The sequence below is a fragment of the Lithobates pipiens genome, unplaced genomic scaffold (genome assembly GCF_037356315.1).
Source record: "Lithobates pipiens isolate NorthernLeopardFrog02 unplaced genomic scaffold, aLitPip1_a1.2 Scaffold_22, whole genome shotgun sequence".
Taxonomy (NCBI): domain Eukaryota; kingdom Metazoa; phylum Chordata; class Amphibia; order Anura; family Ranidae; genus Lithobates; species Lithobates pipiens.
The window spans coordinates 77,982,612-78,007,066 of record NW_027507784.1 but is presented as its reverse complement, the minus strand read 5'-3'; the positions used below and the strand labels follow the sequence as shown (position 1 = coordinate 78,007,066).

General features: G+C 45.1%; 1 protein-coding gene across 2 annotated transcripts in view; it reads left to right on the top strand.

The window, feature by feature from the left end:
* The window catches only part of THSD7B (thrombospondin type 1 domain containing 7B), an 820,891-nt gene that overhangs the window by 762,770 nt on the left and 33,666 nt on the right, over positions 1-24,455 (top strand). For both annotated transcript variants that reach the window (XM_077447767.1, XM_077447766.1), the window contains exons 23-24: positions 20,139-20,298; positions 21,585-21,758. In XM_077447767.1, coding sequence (XP_077303893.1) covers positions 20,139-20,298; positions 21,585-21,758 — 334 coding nt within the window. The remainder of the gene's footprint in view (positions 1-20,138; positions 20,299-21,584; positions 21,759-24,455) is intronic.

Genomic DNA, 24,455 nt, shown 5'->3' with positions numbered 1-24,455 from the left:
ACCGATAGCGGTCCTTACAGAACAGCAGACTGTACCGCACTCAAGCCTATGTACCGTAGCACCCTATACCAAGTTACCAGTCCTTATAAGAACTTTTGTGGACCAAGCAGGTTGTGTATTAGTGTTTAGCAGACTGTACGTCAGTCCCTATACCGCTGAAGGACTGCTGCAGTATAGGGCAGCGGTCAGCAGTGGTGCACGTCAACCCTATCTATTGTGGACCGATAGCGGTCCTTACAGAACAGCAGACTGTACCGCACTCAAGCCTATGTACCGTAGCACCCTATACCAAGTTACCAGTCCTTATAAGAACTTTTGTGGAACAAGCAGGTTGTGTGTTAGTGATTAGCAGACTGTACGTCAGTCCCTATACCGCTGAAGGACTGCTGCAGTATAGGTGAGCGGTCAGCAGTGGTGCACGTCAACCCTATCTATTGTGGACCGATAGCGGTCCTTACAGAACAGCAGACTGTACCGCACTCAAGCCTATGTACCGTAGCACCCTATACCAAGTTACCAGTCCTTATAAGAACTTTTGTGGAACAAGTGAGTTGTGAATGTTTAGCAGACTGCAGCAGAAGGGCAGCAGTCAAGTATAATATCCTTTCTATATTTGGAAGAAAGAATATTATACATGTACAAGCCTATTACTGTACCACTGATACCAGTCCTGAAAAGAACCTTTGTGGAACTAATAATAACAGCAAGTCTTTAAAATTACCCTCACTGCCTGACAACACTGCTTCCTTCCTGTCCCTATACAAATTGGCAAAAAAAGAGAACGATTAGTGGTTACTGGAACAGCTCTTTTGTGGACCTTGATAGTAACAGCTAATGATGATGATGATGATGATGATGATGAAAGACTAATCTGGCTGTCCCTGTAGCATACACCGTCCTTTCCCTTTCTCTAAACTAACAAAAGACACTCAGGCTGCTGCAAGAATCAGCAGCACAGCAAACCTATCAACACCTAACACCTATACCAGTCCTGAAAAGAACTTTTGTGTACCAAATAGCTAGTGGTTTATCTCTCCCTACTCCACACAGGAACCTGTCCCTATCTTAACAGAAGAAAGAATGTAAAATGGCCACCGGATCGGGTGTATTTATAGGTTAGGGGGAATGTACAAGTGTCCATGTGCTGTCATGTCTCAATTGGCTGTCCTGTATCACATGATAAACGTGTCACCAAAGGTTAAAGTTCTTGTATACATTAAACACGTAAGTCCGCCGCGGCGAACGACGGAAAAAGGCGTTCGAACGTGCGGACCGCGAATGTCGGAAATTCGCCGCGAAACGACCGCCGGGCGAACCGTTCGGCCATCACTAACCGGCGGGCAGTCAGCTGAGCTTACTCTGAAGTAGCTATTATACCGCATATTTTTATAAATTACATCCATTGGCATACCTCACAACATTTTGAGATGGGCATGAGAGACACCTACTAACAAACGTATGTAGGCATAAGACACGCCCCCTGCCACACCCCCTTAAAGCAGAATTAACAAAAAAAAGGTTAATTAACCCCCCTGGCAGTATTCCTGAGTCTGGCTCGGGGTGGAAATTTTATACCAAAAGTGGTAACCCCGATCCAGACTCGGGATCGCAACGCTGAATGCAGGGAGCGCTTACTTACCTTGTCCCCTGGATCCAGCGATGTCCCCCTGCTGTACGAGCGAGTCGTGCTCCACTAGATCTATTACGGAGCCGATCTCCGTTCCCTGCGAGCGTTGCGACGCGCGGGGATGGAGAAAGGCGCCAAATTCAAAAAGTGAAGCACACAGTATACATACAGTATAATGTAATATTACAGATTACATTGCTGTATGTAATAATTTCACACCCCCTTTGTCCCTAGTGGTCTGCCCAGTGTCCTGCATGCAGTTTTATATTATAAAAACTGTTCTTTATGCCTGGAAACTGGAGATTGTCCATAGCAACCAAAACTGTCCCTTTACATCAAAAATGGTTTTAGACCAGCTAGAAAACAGCGATAATAAATTGGAATCACTCGCAGAATTGAGCAATAGCGATTTGTGGGGAGATCCGTCATCAAATACTGAAAAGTAATGACAGTGACAATTCTGCAACTGAGCAAATTTCAGTGTTTTTGATTTGATTACATTATTGAATAATTTTTATTATTGTTATATTATTATTTGGTATAATTATTTATAGTTATTTATTATATTATAATTTATGATTTCATTTTTCAAACTTTATCATACCCGGGATGTCTGCTAGACTCTGGTTTGGACAGATTTAAGTTAGTTATTATTCCTAAGAATTACAGGACTACAATATAAAACGCCAAATTTTCATGCAAAATAATTGTACTGCTTTCAGCACCTAAAATCTAAAATAATCGTACCGCCAGGGAGGTTAAATCCAGAAGTACTTTTTTTTAACCACTACTATTCCTTTATATTGACTTTTAAAATGTACAAATGCAGCCATTTAGAAATTGGATGAAAAGTTTAGCACAGGGAAACACTTTTAGAAAGAAAAAAAGTGCATTTTATATACAACTATATAGATCAGACCAAAATGAGGGACAGATGAGGGGGAAGAGGGACATTGCTCGAAATCAGGGACAGTCCCTCGAAATCAGGGACAGTTGCATTGGGGTGCTTAGTGCTATATACCAAAGGGAACTACCACTGCAAACAGTGAGTGTAGCAAATTGTGTGACTCTCTACTGCCACCTAGAGCTTGCTTGTGGGGGGCTCAGCTCCATCTCCTGCAGCAATTCTCAGCTGGCGTGGGAAGAATGCAGAGCGGCTGTATTTGTTTGAGAATAATAGGAGCTGGACAAAAAAAAACCTGCATTTGTCCTTTTTCTAGCTCTCATTAAAAACAAATACTGATTGTTGTTTTCTCAGACAGCTTGTAAGAATATCAAAGACAAAGTGCTTGTCTGAATAGCTGCAATGCAGCAGTGTACTGTGCAGTCCACATTGTCACTGTCACTCACAGTGGGCAGCTAACCACTCAGAACGTCCTCAGTGGCGGGGGGTTCTGTGTGCCTGCCATCAAACTGTTGAATTAATGCTCATTTTTAATTGGAGGCTGTAAAAAAAAACAAAAAACTAAAGGGCAGTCAATGTTCAAATAAAAATTTTAAGATTTAAAGTCGAGGATTCCTTCATAAAAGTAATTGAGGGTGCAAGAGTCTGCACTCCTCATTATGCCAATTCGATTTTGACTTTTCTTTTGCAAGTATTAAAACAGTATTACCTCCCAAAACAAAAAAACCGAAAAGGAGGTTTAAATAGTGTATAGGGATGAGCAGTTAACAGAGCAGTGGGGCAGGGCAAGTTGGTAGTTGACGTTAACCCCTCGTTACTCTGCTGTGAGGGTTTTCCCCATATCCAGATGCCGTCAGCTCCTTGTTGCTCTGTGGTTCCCTGGTAACACCATAAGCCTTTTACTTTTTATCACTCCCCATTCGTTCTTGCTTGACAACAGGATTGGATCTTATGATTATCATTGATTAAACTAGCTGTATTATTCCACTGCCTGTTGTGAGACTGCTTTTTCTACTAACCCATTGAGCGCTGGATTGTTTTGTTGAGTACACTCCTAAACCTTGTGGACAGCCTTCCCAGAAGAGTTGAAGCTGTTATAGCTATAGGGTGGACCAACTCAATATTGAACCCTACGGACTAAGACTGAGATGGCATTAAAGATCATGTGTGTGTAAAAGCAGGTGTCCCAATACTTTTGACAATATGGTGCCCCTGAGCTAAAATGGGAAAGGAGAAGAAGTTCCTGCAAATTAAGGGAATCTCTTGGGGCCTCTCTGGTGTCCCCATTGGACGATTTTCCCTCTATTACTTTTCTGGGAATTACCAAAATTTGGGGATTTTCTTTTACTTTAATTTTCAATGATAATGGTAAACATGACCCCTTCCCGTAAATATTCCATTTCACTACCCATACCTTTACCATTCCCATTTTACCTTCCCCTTTTCCCAATAAATAGACCACACCGCCTCCCTGCTGTTTCTGGAGCGAGCGCTGCCGAAAAAGACCGAGCCGACTGTACTGTGTACTCGCCTTGGCTCGGCTTGCAGTCCCACCCATACTGAGCGGGACTGCGAGCCGAGCCAAGCCGAATACACAGTAGAGTCGGCTCGGTCTTTTTCGGCAGCGCTCGCTCCAGAAACAGCAGGGAGGCGGGACTACGAGTGGAGCCGAGCAGACGGCTCGGTCTTTTTCGGCAGCGCTCGCTCCAGAAACAGCAGGGAGGCGGGACTACGAGCGGAGCCGAGCAGACGGCTCGGCCTTTTTCGGCGGCGCTCACACGGCCTGTCTCGGCAGCAGGGTATTTAAACATGGGCAAGGCTGCAAACGGCGCTGGGCAAGCTGGAAATGACACTGGCAAGCTGCAAATGACACTCTGCAAGGCTGCAAACAGCGCTGGGCAAGCTGCAAATGACACTGATCATTCTGCAATGATGAACAAGGCTGCAGATGGACACTGATAAGGCTGCATTGATGGGCATTTAAATGTAAGTTTTTTTTCCCTTAAACTGCCCTCCTAAAACTTTTTTCCTTAAAATGCCCTCCTAAACTTGGGGTGCGTGTTATACGCCGGTGCGTGTTATACCCCAATAAATACGGTAATTATGCTTGCAACCCAAGGTTTTACTGTGCATAGATTTTTTTTACTCCCTATACATTATGTTTTCTGTACATCTCACTGTTTTAGGTGGTTAGGTTACATGTGTTGGAAAAAACAGAATGTAGTTTGATTGAAAATATGCATTTTAATTTTCTTAGTGTTTAAAATAAACTCCGGCTGCAGTCATTGAAATAAGTCCAACTAAAGATAAGAAAAAGTACAGTGAAATGAAGGCACTTTGAGTTCTATGTACTATTACACTTAAGAACATTTTTTTTTTTTTAGACGCAATATAGATAGATGCATTTACAATAAAAGCATGGTTTCTGGATTGAGCTAAATGGAATTTAAAGTGAACCCTCCAAAGTGGAACTTACATTTGTGACTTGTAGTTATTTATTTCTTACAGGTACTTATATAGCGCTGTCAATTTACACAGCACTTTACATATGTATTCATACACATTAGTCCCTGCCCTCGAGGAGCTTACAGTCTAAGGTCCCTAACTCACATTCATACATACACATAGTAGGGCCAATATAGACAGGATTCAATTAACCTACCAGCATGTCTTTGTAGCATTGGAGGAAATTCACACAGACACAGAGAGAACACCACCAACTTTATGGTTAAAGCCAAAACCTTTTTAAAGCCAAAACCTTTTTTTCTCAGGTTTGGATAGGTGGCGGGGGGCGGGTTCCCACTAGGGAGATTCCCTTTGACTTTCCGTCCTGTAAACACAACTGGATGTGGAGGAACTCACTTCAAAGTAATGGATAGTCTCTTTTTGTCAGCTTGTGCTGCACTGTGTGTAGAGTTGTCCTTTGTGGTGGAGGAGTATGGCTTTGTTTCCTTATATCAGACCCGCTTCCCCAGAAGACTGCTGTGGTAGCTTTTAAGAAGTAGAAAGAGAGATGTAGAAAGCATATATCGCAGAATGAATGAAGCAGAAGCAGGGAGTTCTTACCACTCCATGTCTTTGGGTACAACTTCTCCAGCAAAGAGAACAGAGAGTAGCAGGTAGAGACATCATCTTATCTCACTCCAGAGCTGGTAAAGTAACCGTCAGAGACATCGGTGCCTTAGAACAGGCGTCTCCAACTTTCTAAACAAAGAACGAGTTTATTGTCCTTCAGACTTTAGGGGGTGCTGGACTGTTGCCAGTGGGAGGAGAAAATGCCCTAGGGTCAGGAGGAGGTAAAAAAAAAATCACATAGTACCTGTGGCCATTAGGAGAAGGAATAGTGACCCACTATTGGCTTTAGTGGAAGGAATAGCATCCCACTGTTGTTTTCAGTGCAAGGAATAGTGTCCAATTGTTTATCTTGGTGGGAGGAAAAGCGCCCCATTGTTGGTGTCAGTGGAAGGAATAAATCTCCATCACTGGAGTTAGTGGAAGGAATAACGTTCCATTGCTGGTGTCAGTGGGAGGAATACTGCCGCACTGTTGGTGTCAGTGGAAGGAATAATCTTTAATTGTTGATGTCAATGGGAGAAATAGTGCCCCACTGCTGGTGTCAGTGGGAGGAATAGTGCCCCATTGTCATTGTCAGTGGGGGAAAAAAGTACACAATTGCTTATTTCAGAGTGGGGGGAATAGTGCCCCATCAGGGGTGATAGTGGAAGAGATGGCGCCCCATCACTGGTGTCAGTGGAAGGAATTAATGCTTCATCATTGGTATCAGTGGAAGAAGCAATGCTCCATTGTTGATGTCAGTTCAAGTACTACTGCCTTACGGTTGGTGTCCGTGAAAGGAATAGTGCCTCGTTGTTGGTGTCAGTGAAAGGAATGGTGCCTTATTGTTGGTGTCAGTGAGAGGAATGATGCCTCATTGTTGGTGTCAGTGAGAAAAATAGTGCCCCCATTGTTTGTGTCAGTGGGAGGAAGAGTGTCTCTTAACAGTGGGCGGAGCAGTGTCCCAAGGGCTGGATGAAGGCAAGCAAAGGATCTAATGGAAGGGGATTGATTCCTTTCTGTTTTTTTTTAGCAAATCAGATTGGAGGTAGGCAGGTGTAAAAGGACACAAATCTGTTTCATAGAGGTGAATGGAGGGTTCGATTGAGTTGGACCGATTGTGTGAAAGGGGCCTTTCACACTAATGCAGCGCAGTGCACCTGTGTCTTTCCTGCAGGTTAGCTACACTTTGCCATATAATTCTATTATATCCTGCAGGTGTGGTGCACTTTCTGAAAGCTCACCAAACCCGCAGGTAATAACAGAAGTCTATGCCTCAGTGCGGGTAACCTGAAGGTGCACTGCACCTGCGGATCAATTTGAAAGCAGCTCAGTAACCACTGCGCAGATATGCCCATATATACACTGCAATTATAGTAATAAACTGACCTTTAATAACAGTCTTCCATTCAGGTATCGCCTGCTGTTGCTGTCCCCAGCAGAGTGCATTTTGGCATCACTCCGCGTGTGGCAAGAGATGGTGCTATACAGGAAGCATCAGCTTATACAGCTCTGCTTCACAGCTGCTTGCTTTCTCAGCTTCATTAACACAGATGCTCTGGGATGGGGTGTCTGCAACCCATGATCTGGGCTTGCCAATCTGCCATCCCACAGAAGGAGGTCACGGGCCACATCAGAGGGCTCCACGGGCCACATGTGGTCCCCGGGCCACTGGTTGGGCACCCCTGCCTTAGATGATCTCACAGCTATGTGCACAGAAAGTACACTGATATATTGGAGAAATTCAAGACAAAAGGTACCCCACAGCTCTCACTGACTCCTCCTGTTGACCACGTTACTACAGATGAAGGAGATAATATGAGGTCAGAGGGAGTGACCGGTGAGAGCCGCAGGATCCCCAAGAGATTAATTATCCTGAGGTGTCATTTTCCTAACTGAAATGGGAAAGGCAAGTATTTTTTTCTTTACATTTTCAGGCAATAAACACTTTAAAATAAATAAAAAAAATGTTGCGACATGGCCACGTTAAATACCATATCAGCAATCGCTCCAATAATTTTACCTTTATAGGTCTTCTTCAATATCAGATAATAACTTTATGGTGTTTTTTTGTTTTTTTTTGGCAATATCCAGTTGTCTGCGATATATAAGAAGCGATCAAGCAATTGGAATATTTTCTATTGCTCCCTGAAGATTTCGGTTTTCAACCAGCAAAAACTGCACTGCATGCTCCATTTCCCTTAAAATGGAAATTTTACGTGTGATTGTTCCGCAGTTTGTCTGAGTGATCATACTGAAATAATGAGCCTCGCTAAAAATACTCTCTGTGCATCTCATTAGCTGTGGAATGATTCTATTTTTACAAACGGAATCATTTTAATGGTTTTGTTCTTCCTCCTGTGTAGTGATGGACGAACTTCCGACGGGACGTTTCGCGAACGCGAAATGCGAACGGACCCAAACGTTCGCGAAACCGACCGTTCGCCGCGGGCCCCATTGACTTCAATGGGAGGCGAACTTTGCAAACCTTCATGTCGAATTTGCGGCCACGTGGTAATTATTAGGGGGTAAAACGTAGTCCCACCATCTGGACAATGACATAATACATGTATGAGGTGAATTTGGGATCGATAACTACAAGCATTTTTATTTTATTTGGGAAATTGTTCTAACAATTCAGGACTATGGAGCTAATGAAGGCAATGGAGGAGAGGGAAGGTCAGGGACCAGGGTAGGCAAAGAAGAGGGTGCAGGAGATGATCACCAGCAGCGTGACATACCGGAATGACACATGCACCGTGATAGAGGCATCTGACAGCAGCACCGTAATACAGAGCACTGACAGCAGCACCGTGACATACAGCGCTGACAGCAGCACCGTGACATACAGCGCTGACAGCAGCACCGTGACATACAGCGCTGACAGCAGCACCGTGACATACAGCGCTGACAGCAGCACCGTGACATACAGCGCTGACAGCAGCACCGTGACATACAGCGCTGACAGCAGCACCGTGACATACAGCGCTGACAGCAGCACCGTGACATACAGCGCTGACAGCAGCACCGTGACATACAGCGCTGACAGCAGCACCGTGACATACAGCGCTGACAGCAGCACCGTGACATACAGCGCTGACAGCAGCACCGTGACATACAGCACTGACAGCAGCACCGTAAGCAGCCCCAGGAGGAAGTCAGCACAGCACAGGGATGGTGTGATCCCCTCATAATAAGAACCCCCAGGAGGAAGTCAGCACAGCACAGGGATAGTGTGATCCCTTCATAATAAGAACCCCCAGGAGGAAGTCAGCACAGCACAGGGATATCATAAGCAGCCCCAGTAGAAATATGACACCGCTCAACCTCTTCAAAGAGGAGGGTAGGGGCATATAGTACGGTGTGCTTTTTTGGGTCAAGGAAGTGAGCCAAATGAATTAAGAAGGTCTGTGTGCTTGATTAAAAAAATAGTTTATAGACATATACATGGTCTACTGGTCACATGTGTTGAATTCCTCCGAGATCCATGCCTCATTCATTTTTAGAAATGTGAGGTAGTTAACACTGTGGTGAGCTAGGCGAGTACGCTTATCGGTCACAATCCCCCCTGCTGCGCTGAACGTCCTTTCGGACAGGACACTGGATGAGGGGCAAGCCAACAGTTCGATTGCAAATTGGGCAAGCTCTGGCCAGAGGTCAAGCCTGCCCACCCAGTAGTCTAGGGGTTCATCACTCCTCAGAGCGTCCACATCGGCCGTTAACCCAATGTAGTCGGACACCTGACGGTCTAGGCGTTCCCTGATGCTGGATCCGGATGACACCTGTCGATGGGTCGGCTGAAAGAATGACCTCATATCCGAAGTCACCAACACATCTTCAAACCGGCCTCTTCTTGCAGGCGCTGTTGGATTGGTACCCGCAAATCCTTCTCTGGGAGTGGGAATTGCTCCTCTGCCAGCGCACGCAAAAGCAGAATGCAGCATTTCTCGAAGCAAGGCCTGGAAGTGCTGCATTCTGACAGCCCTCTGCGACGGCGGTAACATTTCCGCCATTTTGTGTTTGTACCGGGGGTCTAAGTACGTTGCCACCCAGTACTGGTCCTTGACCCTCATGCTTTTTATACGGGGGTCCCTATTAAAACACTGGAGCATGAAGGCCCCCATTTGCACTAAAGTGGAAGCGGTGTGGTGGCCTGGCTCCTGCTCATCATCCAGGATAATGTCGTCCTCTTCATTCTCCTCTCCCCATCCTCGCACAACAGGGATCCCAGAAAGGTTTAAAGCATGCTCTTCTTGCTCCTGCTCATCCGCCCCGGCACCATCCTCCTCTGACTCCTCATCAGACTCCTGTTGTTGACTTGTCTCAGATAGAGTAGCCCCCCCTGGGAATTCATCCAGCATTGCGACTTCCTCATCTTCCCGCTCCTGCTCCTCCACAGCCTGATCAATGACACGACGCAATGCACGCTCCAGAAAGAAGGCATAAGGTACCATGTCACTGATGGCGCCATGGCTGCGACTGACCAGTTTGGTGATCTCCTCAAATGGCCGCAGAAGTCTGCATGTGTCGCGCATGAGCAGCCACTGGCGCGGTGAAAAAAAACCCAGCTCCCCAGAACCGTTTCTTTCGCAGAGTTCATACAGGTAGACGTTAACTGCACGTTTCTGCTGGAGCAGCCTATCAAGCATATAGAAGGTTGAGTTCCATCGCGTCGGGCAATCGCAAATAAGACGTCTGACCGGCAGATGGTGTCGCCGCTGAATGTCAGCAAGGCGAGCCATGGCCGTGTAAGATCTTCTGAAATGGGCCGAGATTTTCCTTGCCTGCCGCAAGATGTCCTGGACCCCAGGGTATTTGACAAGGAATCGCTGCACGACCAAGTTTAAGACGTGTGCCATGCACGGCACGTGCGTGATTTTGCCCTGTTTCAATGCGCTAAGCAGATTGGCACCGTTGTCACACACCACTTTACCAACTGTCAAATTGAGCGGTGTTAGCCACTCATCTGCCTGTGAACGCAAAGCTGAAAGGAGTGCCGGGCCAGTGTGGCTCTTTGCTTCCAGGCACAACAGACGCAGCACGGCATGGCAACGTCTCACCTGGCATGTGGAATAGGTTCTGGGGAGCTTGGGCGGTGCAGTGGAAGAGACGCTAGCAGCGGAAAAGGAGGAGGCAGCTGAGGAGGAGAGGGAGGAGGATGGAGTAGGAGGAGGAGAAGAAGAGTCAGGCCTGCATGCAATCCGTGGCGGTAAAACCAAATCTACACGGGTGCCACGGGTTACATGCTTGACGGCCGTCAGAAGGTTCACCCAGTGGGCAGTAAAACTGATATACCTTCCCTGCCCGTGTTTGCTAGACCACGTGTCTGTGGTCAGATGTATCTTGGCACCGACACTGTGTGCCAGAGATACATTCACTTGCCGCTGAACATGGCCATATAGCTCTGGGATGCCCTTCTCTGAGAAATACTTCCTTCCTGGGACCTTCCATTGTGGTGTTCCAATGGCCACAAATTTGCGAAAGGCCTCCGAGTCCACCAGTTTATATGGCAGTAGTTGGCGGGCTATGAGTTCTGACAAGCCAGCCGCCAACCGTTGGGCAAGAGGGTTATCCGGCATCATCATTTTTTTACGCTCAAACATTAGGCCCACGGAAGCCTGCCTTTTTGCAGAAAAATGTGAGCTTGGCGTGATGGAAGGTGGAGTGGAGGACAATTGTGAGGAGAGAGGAGAAGGAGAAGTAGAAGACGAGGCTGGACGGTGAGAGCCTGCAGTGTGGCTTTGTGTGTTCCGTTGCTCCCACTGGGCTCGGTGATGGCTGCTCATGTGCCTTCTTAAGGCGGTCGTCCCTAGGTGAGTATTGGGCTTACCGCGACTAACGCGTTGACTGCAAAGATTGCAGATGGCAACGCTATTGTCAGCAGCGGACACGTTAAAAAAAGCCCACACTGCGGAGCCATGTGCCGGTGTCCTGGGAGCGCCAGATGTGACCGTACATGGTCGATGACTCGCTCCTGATACATTTGCAGTCTGCTTTGTCCCTGCTGTGCAATGTAAGTCATTGCTGCTTCTCCTCCCTATCTGCTGGTCCATATCTCCCTCTGAACTCCCCTCCTCTTCCTCTCTTGTGGGCACCCACGTGACATCACTAGACACGTCATCATCAACGTCACCTTCCCCACCGCTATAAGTAGAGATCTCGGAGTAGGCAGCAACACCGGGGACCAACCTCCTCCTTGGGCTGATCTGGGTACTGGCGTCAGACTGCTGAGTAGCGCTTGTTGCTACCTCCTCTTCCTGATCCAATACCAAGAGTGGCTGCGCATCAGAAATGTCCTCTTGATATGGATCGGAAAATAATTCCAGTGACTCAAGCGGAAGGTATGTGGTGGTGGTGGTGGTGGTCGTGTTGTTGGTGGTAGTGTCTTTGGGGGTGCACATAGCAGAGAGTGAAGAAGAGGGTGCAGATCGAGAGGATGAGGAGGGTGCAGAAGAGTAAGGCTGAGCGAGCCACTCAACCAAGTCTGGTGCATCCTTTAAAGTAATTGAACGCACCTTCTGCAACTTCCCACTTTGGCTCAAGCCTGTTGCTCCTGCCCTACCCCTACCACCCCTGCGGAAGGGCCTGCCTCTTCCTCTGCATGTCATTTTTTAAATGACCCTGTGACAAAACTCTTAGTCCCTATACCGCTGAAGGACTGCTGCAGTATAGGTGAGCGGTCAGCAGTGGTGCACGTCAACCCTATCTATTGTGGACCTATAGCGGTCCTTACAGAACAGCAGACTGTACCGCACTCAAGCCTATGTACCGTAGCACCCTATACCAAGTTACCAGTCCTTATAAGAACTTTTGTGGACCAAGCAGGTTGTGTATTAGTGTTTAGCAGACTGTACGTCAGTCCCTATACCGCTGAAGGACTGCTGCAGTATAGGGCAGCGGTCAGCAGTGGTGCACGTCAACCCTATCTATTGTGGACCGATAGCGGTCCTTACAGAACAGCAGACTGTACCGCACTCAAGCCTATGTACCGTAGCACCCTATACCAAGTTACCAGTCCTTATAAGAACTTTTGTGGACCAAGCAGGTTGTGTATTAGTGTTTAGCAGACTGTACGTCAGTCCCTATACCGCTGAAGGACTGCTGCAGTATAGGGCAGCGGTCAGCAGTGGTGCACGTCAACCCTATCTATTGTGGACCGATAGCGGTCCTTACAGAACAGCAGACTGTACCGCACTCAAGCCTATGTACCGTAGCACCCTATACCAAGTTACCAGTCCTTATAAGAACTTTTGTGGACCAAGCAGGTTGTGTATTAGTGTTTAGCAGACTGTACGTCAGTCCCTATACCGCTGAAGGACTGCTGCAGTATAGGTGAGCGGTCAGCAGTGGTGCACGTCAACCCTATCTATTGTGGACCGATAGCGGTCCTTACAGAACAGCAGACTGTACCGCACTCAAGCCTATGTACCGTAGCACCCTATACCAAGTTACCAGTCCTTATAAGAACTTTTGTGGAACAAGCAGGTTGTGTGTTAGTGATTAGCAGACTGTACGTCAGTCCCTATACCGCTGAAGGACTGCTGCAGTATAGGTGAGCGGTCAGCAGTGGTGCACGTCAACCCTATCTATTGTGGACCGATAGCGGTCCTTACAGAACAGCAGACTGTACCGCACTCAAGCCTATGTACCGTAGCACCCTATACCAAGTTACCAGTCCTTATAAGAACTTTTGTGGACCAAGCAGGTTGTGTATTAGTGTTTAGCAGACTGTACGTCAGTCCCTATACCGCTGAAGGACTGCTGCAGTATAGGGCAGCGGTCAGCAGTGGTGCACGTCAACCCTATCTATTGTGGACCGATAGCGGTCCTTACAGAACAGCAGACTGTACCGCACTCAAGCCTATGTACCGTAGCACCCTATACCAAGTTACCAGTCCTTATAAGAACTTTTGTGGACCAAGCAGGTTGTGTATTAGTGTTTAGCAGACTGTACGTCAGTCCCTATACCGCTGAAGGACTGCTGCAGTATAGGGCAGCGGTCAGCAGTGGTGCACGTCAACCCTATCTATTGTGGACCGATAGCGGTCCTTACAGAACAGCAGACTGTACCGCACTCAAGCCTATGTACCGTAGCACCCTATACCAAGTTACCAGTCCTTATAAGAACTTTTGTGGAACAAGCAGGTTGTGTGTTAGTGATTAGCAGACTGTACGTCAGTCCCTATACCGCTGAAGGACTGCTGCAGTATAGGGCAGCGGTCAGCAGTGGTGCACGTCAACCCTATCTATTGTGGACCGATAGCGGTCCTTACAGAACAGCAGACTGTACCGCACTCAAGCCTATGTACCGTAGCACCCTATACCAAGTTACCAGTCCTTATAAGAACTTTTGTGGAACAAGCAGGTTGTGTGTTAGTGATTAGCAGACTGTACGTCAGTCCCTATACCGCTGAAGGACTGCTGCAGTATAGGTGAGCGGTCAGCAGTGGTGCACGTCAACCCTATCTATTGTGGACCGATAGCGGTCCTTACAGAACAGCAGACTGTACCGCACTCAAGCCTATGTACCGTAGCACCCTATACCAAGTTACCAGTCCTTATAAGAACTTTTGTGGACCAAGCAGGTTGTGTATTAGTGTTTAGCAGACTGTACGTCAGTCCCTATACCGCTGAAGGACTGCTGCAGTATAGGGCAGCGGTCAGCAGTGGTGCACGTCAACCCTATCTATTGTGGACCGATAGCGGTCCTTACAGAACAGCAGACTGTACCGCACTCAAGCCTATGTACCGTAGCACCCTATACCAAGTTACCAGTCCTTATAAGAACTTTTGTGGACCAAGCAGGTTGTGTATTAGTGTTTAGCAGACTGTACGTCAGTCCCTATACCGCTGAAGGACTGCTGCAGTATAGGTGAGCGGTCAGCAGTGGTGCACGTCAACCCTATCTATTGTGGACCGATAGCGGTCCTTACAGAACAGCAGACTGTACCGCACTCAAGCCTATGTACCGTAGCACCCTATACCAAGTTACCAGTCCTTATAAGAACTTTTGTGGAACAAGCAGGTTGTGTGTTAGTGATTAGCAGACTGTACGTCAGTCCCTATACCGCTGAAGGACTGCTGCAGTATAGGTGAGCGGTCAGCAGTGGTGCACGTCAACCCTATCTATTGTGGACCGATAGCGGTCCTTACAGAACAGCAGACTGTACCGCACTCAAGCCTATGTACCGTAGCACCCTATACCAAGTTACCAGTCCTTATAAGAACTTTTGTGGACCAAGCAGGTTGTGTATTAGTGTTTAGCAGACTGTACGTCAGTCCCTATACCGCTGAAGGACTGCTGCAGTATAGGGCAGCGGTCAGCAGTGGTGCACGTCAACCCTATCTATTGTGGACCGATAGCGGTCCTTACAGAACAGCAGACTGTACCGCACTCAAGCCTATGTACCGTAGCACCCTATACCAAGTTACCAGTCCTTATAAGAACTTTTGTGGAACAAGCAGGTTGTGTGTTAGTGATTAGCAGACTGTACGTCAGTCCCTATACCGCTGAAGGACTGCTGCAGTATAGGTGAGCGGTCAGCAGTGGTGCACGTCAACCCTATCTATTGTGGACCGATAGCGGTCCTTACAGAACAGCAGACTGTACCGCACTCAAGCCTATGTACCGTAGCACCCTATACCAAGTTACCAGTCCTTATAAGAACTTTTGTGGACCAAGCAGGTTGTGTATTAGTGTTTAGCAGACTGTACGTCAGTCCCTATACCGCTGAAGGACTGCTGCAGTATAGGGCAGCGGTCAGCAGTGGTGCACGTCAACCCTATCTATTGTGGACCGATAGCGGTCCTTACAGAACAGCAGACTGTACCGCACTCAAGCCTATGTACCGTAGCACCCTATACCAAGTTACCAGTCCTTATAAGAACTTTTGTGGAACAAGTGAGTTGTGAATGTTTAGCAGACTGCAGCAGAAGGGCAGCAGTCAAGTATAATATCCTTTCTATATTTGGAAGAAAGAATATTATACATGTACAAGCCTATTACTGTACCACTGATACCAGTCCTGAAAAGAACCTTTGTGGAACTAATAATAACAGCAAGTCTTTAAAATTACCCTCACTGCCTGACAACACTGCTTCCTTCCTGTCCCTATACAAATTGGCAAAAAAAGAGAACGATTAGTGGTTACTGGAACAGCTCTTTTGTGGACCTTGATAGTAACAGCTAATGATGATGATGATGATGATGATGATGAAAGACTAATCTGGCTGTCCCTGTAGCATACACCGTCCTTTCCCTTTCTCTAAACTAACAAAAGACACTCAGGCTGCTGCAAGAATCAGCAGCACAGCAAACCTATCAACACCTAACACCTATACCAGTCCTGAAAAGAACTTTTGTGTACCAAATAGCTAGTGGTTTATCTCTCCCTACTCCACACAGGAACCTGTCCCTATCTTAACAGAAGAAAGAATGTAAAATGGCCACCGGATCGGGTGTATTTATAGGTTAGGGGGAATGTACAAGTGTCCATGTGCTGTCATGTCTCAATTGGCTGTCCTGTATCACATGATAAACGTGTCACCAAAGGTTAAAGTTCTTGTATACATTAAACACGTAAGTCCGCCGCGGCGAACGACGGAAAAAGGCGTTCGAACGTGCGGACCGCGAATGTCGGAAATTCGCCGCGAAACGACCGCCGGGCGAACCGTTCGGCCATCACTACTCCTGTGTGTCCACTCCGGCTGCCTCCTTCGCTCATTATATCTGTATTGGTAGAAAATACATTCCGTAACCCAAAATTCCCCCAGAATGCCCTCACCTCTTCACAAATAATGAATTGTTGCCTTCGTAGAACTGTTTTGTTTTTTGTTTTTTTTCAGTAAATTTCTTTTTTCTTTCTACACTTTATTTGACACTTGTCAGTATAGTATTAGTAAATGGTGTTGGCATTTTACATCTCAGGAAAACGGTGAAATATCCGTATTATGCAGCGGAGGGAACGCTAATGCATCGCTCAGAAAGATGAAAATACAACTGCGGGGGGGATTTTAAGTGAGTCCAAAAATGAGTCACTCTTTAGACAATGTGCTTGTTTTTTGCTCGCTTTATCGCCTGTTTTACAGACATGGAGATTGTCAGCAGACGGCAAAATCCTCATTTGAATACGAAGATAAAATTGTCTAAGTGGAACACGTTGTACCATAGTGGCATTTTAATGAACAGCTCCAAATATATAAAACAAACCTTTACTTATGTATTCTTTCAGTCTTAAATAATTTTTTTGCCATTCAACCAGTCTGAGTTCCTGAAATATGTCTTTATGGGGTTGATTTACTAAAACTGGAGAGTGCAAAATCTGGTGCAGCAGGGTAGCAAATCAACTTCTAACTTCAGCTTGTTCAATTAAAGTGATTGTAAATGATCACTTTGTAAAACAAACCATTCAGTTTAAAATAGAAATAAAGACATTTTTGTATAGATAAATAAAAAAAAAAGCATTATAAATACCCTTTTTCCCTTTTTTATAAGTGATCACATTCCCTTTGTTCTCAGCTGCATACGAGCTGGGGAAAAAGAAGCAGCAGCACACTGAGCTTCCCAGTGAATGGCTGGGCAGCAGGGCGTGTAAGGACCGATCATTGGAGATGACCATGCTGAGTTCCCAGCATAACGAGCAGGGCCCTCTGATTCCCCCATCTTGAATTGTATTGTTTTGTAATGTCTACCCTAATGTTGTAAAGTGCTGTGTAAACTGTCGGTGCTATATAAATCCTGTATAATAATAATAGCTAGAGAACTGACTATGTGCTCTCCTGCTTAGTGTGGTCAGTTTTTAATAGGAAAGTAGAGGGACTGGCAGGAACTCCAGGGATTTCACATGAAGGAAACAATACAAATAGAACAGGATACTTTCTCATACAAGTACGTGGTACAGCAGAAACATATCAGGATGGAATATGAAATGTTGGGTTAGCAAACACTTTTAAACTTTGACAAAAAACAAAAATGAAAGTTGAATGGTTTCTGTGCAGAGCTACACCAGATCTTTCACTCTTTAGTTTTAGTAAATCAACTCCCATAGTGCTTTACTGCATTCCATCTGAAGGAAGAGGAGGACTGTGGCGAGTCGGTGCCACCAGTGTGCCAATGTTCAAGTGTAAAGCTGACCACACACAATAGGATTTTATTTTACAAAATTCTATAGTCCTCTGATGCCCATCCTGTGGCCCAAGGGCCAAAAATGGAGAACAACTGAGCATATGCAGAGCAGGGTGAGACAGCATATTACTAGATTTTAAACAGGATTTAAAACAGTGTAGGAACTTTTTTTTAAGTTTTACTATACCAGCAAAAGGGGCCAGCCTGAAGTGATCTAGCTGGACTTAAAAGGGTTGTAAAGTCAGAAGGTTATTTTATCTTAATGCATTCTATGCAAAAAACCTTCTGTGTACCGCAGTCTCCTCTGAGCCCCCCCTCTAATACTTACCTGAACCCCATTTCTATCCAGCGATGTCCACGAGTGCTTCGTCAGCTCAGGACTCTCCCTCCTGATTGGCTGAGACACAGCAGCGATGCAATTGACTCCCACTGCTGTCAGTGTCAGTGAAGGAGAGACAGGGGACAGGGCCGAACCACAGCACTGTGTCTGAATGGAGGCAAGGAGCTTTAGCGCAGCTTGGGTGCCCCCATAGCATGCTGCTTGCTGTAGGGGCAATCAACAGAAGGGAGGGGCCAGGAGCCTCAGCCAGGGACCCTAGAAGAGGAGTAATGGGGCTTTTCTGTGCAAAAGCATTGTATAAAATGTTTATTATTTTTAAATAAAAAATAAATAAACATTAACATCACCTTAATGCTTCCATTCACATTGGTGCATGGTATGGGGCCCTTGGAACTTTGCAGTCTGCAAAGACTGCATGTGGCCCTTGGGCTGCAAGATGGGCATCACCAGGGATCTAAAGGATCATTGCTATTACTCCTATACAAAGCAGAGCTTTCCATTTAGCCAGTCTAAGCATCTGAAATGTGTATTTATATTGTTGAACAACATTCCGTCTGAGGCTGAAGGGCTGGAGGCAGAGGTACCTAGGTTGGGTTACATGAGGGACTGTGGTCGGTAGGTGTCCCTATTGCGCAGGTATTAAAGTGTACAGTTGACCACACACAATGCAATATTATTGTACACAATCCTTTAGCTTCCTGGTGCCCAACCTTTGGTCCAAGTGCCACATGTGCCGTTTGGTACTTGTTATACAACTCCTGGATCTCAACAGTCTTCAATGGGAAAGGGAGCATTGATTTCTATAGGGGTAATAGCAGTGAGCTCTACTAGTCTCATGTAACATGTTACTCTTTTATTGCCTTCTACGCATATCTCCAGGCTTCAACTAAACCTGTGGCTTGCCTACACTCTCCGACCATCATTTTCTCTAGTATCCCTGTGTCTTTGTCCTCTCTAGCATTACATAAACAGTTTGGCCCTTTGGTCAGGGGCCAATGTTGAGGCCCTCTATAACTCATTGGTTGACAACAAGTGCTTTGGATCAGTCCTGACAACTCTATAGTGCATGGACCTTCCGGACTGAAAACAAATTGATTCAATTATTTAGGTATGCCCTCAGAAACTTTTGGTGTACCTAGAGGTGGGTATACAAAGATGGAAAAGTGTATGATCAGGGGGGCCCTGTATCAACAGAACCTGTAAAATATAGTCTCCTGCACATCAATGGTATTCTTTATACAGTTTTAGTGTAAAACATTTCACATGTAAAATTAGGCAACATTTCAGAGCCTAAGATGGCTCCTTCCCCAAGGCAGCATAGTGTGAGTATATTGCCTTGAGGAAGCAACCGGATTTTGATCCGACTGATCTTGTCCGAAACTGTTACATACACACGGTCAGACAAAGTTGTCGGAAAATCCAATCATTCAGAACGTGATGACGTAATTTTGTTACGATGGGACTACATTCAGGCTAGTAGCCAATAGCTTTGGTGTAGGAATTTGATCTGAGCATGCGTGGCACTTTGTCCGATCGGAATTCTCTACACATGATCGGAGTATGTCCGATCGGAGCAGTTTGTCGGAAAATATTTCCAGCAAGTTGGAAAATTTGGTCCAATGGATATTCCGACGGAAACAGTCTGATGCAGACCACACACAGTTGGAATATCCGACAAAATGGTCCGATAGGACACATTCCGACGGAATCTCCGACCGTGTGTACAAGGGCTAAGGGTGCTAAATGTCACCTAATTTCACATGAGACAACGTTTCACTATAAAACTGTAAACCAAATTTGGATTGCTGGTGACCTTCTTGATTTTGCTGAACTCAACATGGAACCATCCACCATTGTCATTTCAAACACTTAAAATTTGCAGTGTTTGAGAGAGCAGAAAGCTATACAGAGATGCCATATATTTTCAGGGATCCATATCCTTACAAATATGTTTAAAGTGATCCACATGAATATGAAAAAATTGAATGTTCTGCTTTACTAAAAGCAGTCACTATGGCAGATTCTCTTTGATGGAACTCTTTGGGTAAACCTGTACATTTCATGCTTTCTTTGGCATTTGTCTTTATAGAACGGCCAGTGTGGAGAAGGAATGAAGTCTCGTAATCTCACGTGTATAGTGCACGATGGTTCCACCTCCGGTGCAGAAAAGCAAGTAGACCACAAATTGTGTGGCCGGTTACCTGGAGAGGAAAGTCCACTTAGTCTGCCCTGCTACGTACCGTGTCCAGGTAGAGTCATCATCATCAGGAAATGTCCTTACATTTATTGCTACTCTCTTGATACATGGATGGGAAAATATTAGCAATTTCTAGTGGAAATAAGTTTGAAAGGTCAAAAAATAGAAAAAAAAGATGGACTTTTAAGGTTGCCACTATAAACCCCAATTAGGAAAAAATGGGTCTCACATAGAGATGAACATATTTAATTTATTGGAATTACATATAAAACACATGACTAAAGAAATACATAAACATGTCTGTATGAACTACTGTCCAGTAGAGGACAACCGGAACAGGGAGTCGATAATGGAAAAACCACATGGATGGCCCTGGGATGATGACACTGTGGTCCGAGAAGATTCCTTTTGGCTGGGGGGCAAACAGATGGGGTCTCAAATATCAGCACCAATGAATCACTACATGTTTCGCTGATAGCTTCTTTAGAGGATCCTATTAGTACTAAGGGTATATTATAAATACTATTGGGTTCATGTACTTACTGTATATAATCATAAATAATCATTAATAAGTACGTACATGAACCCAATAAGAGTTAGACTTTTATTCTTATCTCAGCTGCCTTTAGAAATATTCCAATTTACACCATGTCCAAGACACGGGGGTCACCAAGACAGGAAGTGAGAGAAATTCTCACTAACAGGGATCCAACACCAATAAAAGTCAGACAGAAGTTTTAAATATACTTCACTGTACAGTCCAAAGTACAGCAGTGGCCAGCACTATTTTCTTCGGTAAAACCTCATCCATCGTTGCTCAGCTCTCCTCCAGTGTTAATATTTTTTTGGGGAATTTTGGTGGATGAGTACGGTAACTCTTGTGGAAAGCCTTCCCAAAATTTGGAGGCTGTAATAGCTGTGAAGGGAGTGCCAGCTCCATAATAATGCCCATGGTTGTGGAATGGGATGTGAAACAAGCTCATATAGATTGGAACATCAAGTGTCCACAAACCTTTGCCCATATAATGTATTTTTAGAACGCAACTCAAATTTTGAGAAATTATTTTCAGCATGGCCTATTATTATTATTATACAGAATTTATATACTGCAGACGGTTTATGCACCACTTTACAACATAAAGGCAGACAGTACAATTACAATACAGTTTAATACAGTAGGAATCAGAGAGCCCTGCTCATTAGAGCTTACAATCTACCAGTGACCACTGTTCAGGATGCTCAATTTAATTTTCCTACCCCAATATGCCCCTTATCTGCAAGAGGAGAAAGTACTTTATTCTAATGCTGAGTCCTGTGTGTTATCATTTGCTGTTCTAGGTGATTGTCATCTCGCTGAATGGTCCCAGTGGAGCTCTTGTGAAGTCACGTGCATTGATGGGCGCAGTTTTGAAACATTCGGACTCCAGACAAGGTCGAAAACGTTCATTGTGCAGTCACTAGAGAATCAGGAGGAATGTCCAAAGCCAGTCATTGAGACCAGGCCCTGCACAGGTTCAAATCTATTTGATATATTTATTTATTTATTTATTTTTGTTAAGGGCACCAAGAATAGAATACAAGTTACAAATAGCTGTTAAAAAAGAATTCTGGGTAAAAGTGTACATTCCGTATTTATCGGTGTATAAAACGCACCGGCGTATAACACGCACCCCAAGTTTAGGAGGGAATTTAAAAGAAAAAAAACTTTTAGGAGGGAAGTTTAAGGAAAAAAACTTACATTTAAATGCCCATCAATGCAGCCTTGTCAGTGTCATTTGCAGCCTTCCATTTAGCCTTGTCAGTCGTTTGCAGACTTGTCTGTGTGTTTGCCATTTAAAAATGGTGCCGCCGAGATACAGAGTGGATGTCCTGTGTATTTCGGCGGCGCTCGGTAGTTCTCAGCCATTCTCCGCCGCTTTTGCTATTTTCGGTCACACTCGGCCGTTCTCGGCTATCTTCTGCCGTTCTCGGCTATTTTCGGCCACACTCGGCCGTTCTCAGCTATCTTCGGCCGTTCTCGGCTATTTTCAGCCACGCTTGGCCGTTCTCGGCAGCTTTCGGAAAGCCAAAAGCCACTGAGAACGGCCAAATGTGGCCGAAAATAGCCGAGAACGGCCAAAGATAGCCGAGTGCGGCCGAAAATACCCGGAAGCCGCCGAGAATGGCAAAAAGGCTTACAAACAGCGGGATATCAGCGTATAACACGCACCCCCGATTTCCCCCTGATTTTAGGGGGGAAAAGTCCGTGTTATGTGGCGATAAATACGGTAGTTACATTGGTCCATCTTGAATCAATTTAACTATACTGTACATATACCATACCCCTGGGCTCGCTCTAGAAGTTGGAAATTACTGTAGCAAACACCCCTACTGCAGTAATCTCCACTAGCTTTGGGGCCTTTGCTTAGTGGTTTCCCTGCTACATTCTGAACACAGGAGGTATAATTAGCACAGATGCCATTCAGAGAATGCCTTGCATTTTCTCCATGACTGCAAAGCTTTCTTTTAAGGAGGAGGTGGGGTGGTGACATCACGCTCTCTATCTCATCTAATCAAATAATGCTTTGCATTTATTGAAAATGTGCAAAGTATTCTCTGCATGGCACCCATGCCTAGTGGCCGACCTCCTGTGTTCACAATGCAGCAGGACAGCCACTCAGCATGGAACCCAGAAGCCAATAGATATCACTGGATTAGAGGTGCCTACTACTGTTCTACAGGTATGATGTATGCATAGTTACATCAGATAAACGAAAATCTCTTCACCATGTTAATATCATTTCAAAAGCAAATTTCCATATTTTCCATAATTTATGTTGATCCTGCCAATAAGATCCTTGTTCAGGCACTTCCTGTTATAGGGTGACCACATTTTATCCCTGTCTACAAATTGTGCTCCTGTGCGGCCACACCGGCTTCTGATGGTGACTACAAGTGGTTCTTTAAATACAAACCCGTCCATGCAGGGTCAATCAACAGCTTTTCATGAATGCCCCCTCCCCCGCAGCAGCATATACTTGCCTTTCCTTCTGTCTTCCACCACACCACTTAGCCACCTGTACCCAGTCCTGGGACAAGGTCATCCAGAGCCCAGGGCAAAGATGCCAAAATGCGCTCCCCTTTCCCTTAGGGATAGGGTCAGGGTGCCCCATACCCCTGCAATAAACCATTGCGCCAGGGGCAGCCGTCCCTCCTGCCCACCCCTTGTCCCGGCCCTGCCTGTACCTATGGGTATGAAAGAGCATGGAACTCATGAGTCCTCACAAGTGACATTGCTGGTGATTTGCCCAATACTCTCACCCCCCCCCCCCCCTCCATAACTCTCTGCTGTACACTACCCATCCCTTGCTATAGAAGCAATGGCTCTAAACTACATAGAGCAAATACTTGCTGATGTACATAAAAAGTGAATGACAATTTCTAATACTCTTGCTGTATTACAAAAAGAGCAGTTATATTCAAAAGCACTCCGCTCTGTTTGAAAAGCTGTTTACAAATTGCTTTAAAAAATGCTATTGCAATCATCAGACATCTAAATGTGCCAAAATCTTTTTATGAATATACTATAAATATTGACATATTTTAAATAAACAGATTTTATGTGTTGCAAATTGCTATACAAAGCAGGCGCAGACAGCAGCTATTACAACAACATAATATTATTAATGCTTGAAAGACAAGGAATTAGAACCTGAGAAAAAGGAAACCCTCTTTTATTGGGACTTTGTAGGCAAAAAAACACATATTGTATAATCAAAAAGGTATATTTTATTAAATGTACATAAAAACGTTCGATCATAGAGTGACCGATGGTAAAAAGAACATAAAAAAAATATTACAGAAATATACAAAGCATCAAAAAACAAAACAAAAAACGACAAGTTTCATGGTATTTATGACAAATTGTTACTGTATATAGTAATCCCCGGTACCCGTTTTTGATGTTTTGTATATTGTTTTGTATATTTCTGTAATATTTTCTTATGTTCTTTTTAAGATCGGTCACTCTATGATCAAACGTTTTTATGTACATTTCATAAAGCATACCTTTTTGATTATACATATGTGTTTGTTGCCTACAAAGTCCCAACGAAAGGGGGTTCTCTTTTTCTCAATTGTATACCAGGGATGTGGCAACTACACTTCGATCTGATATGGTGAAATCCGTTTCTTTGTTAGGAATTAGAACCTTGCCCATAATAGGAGAGA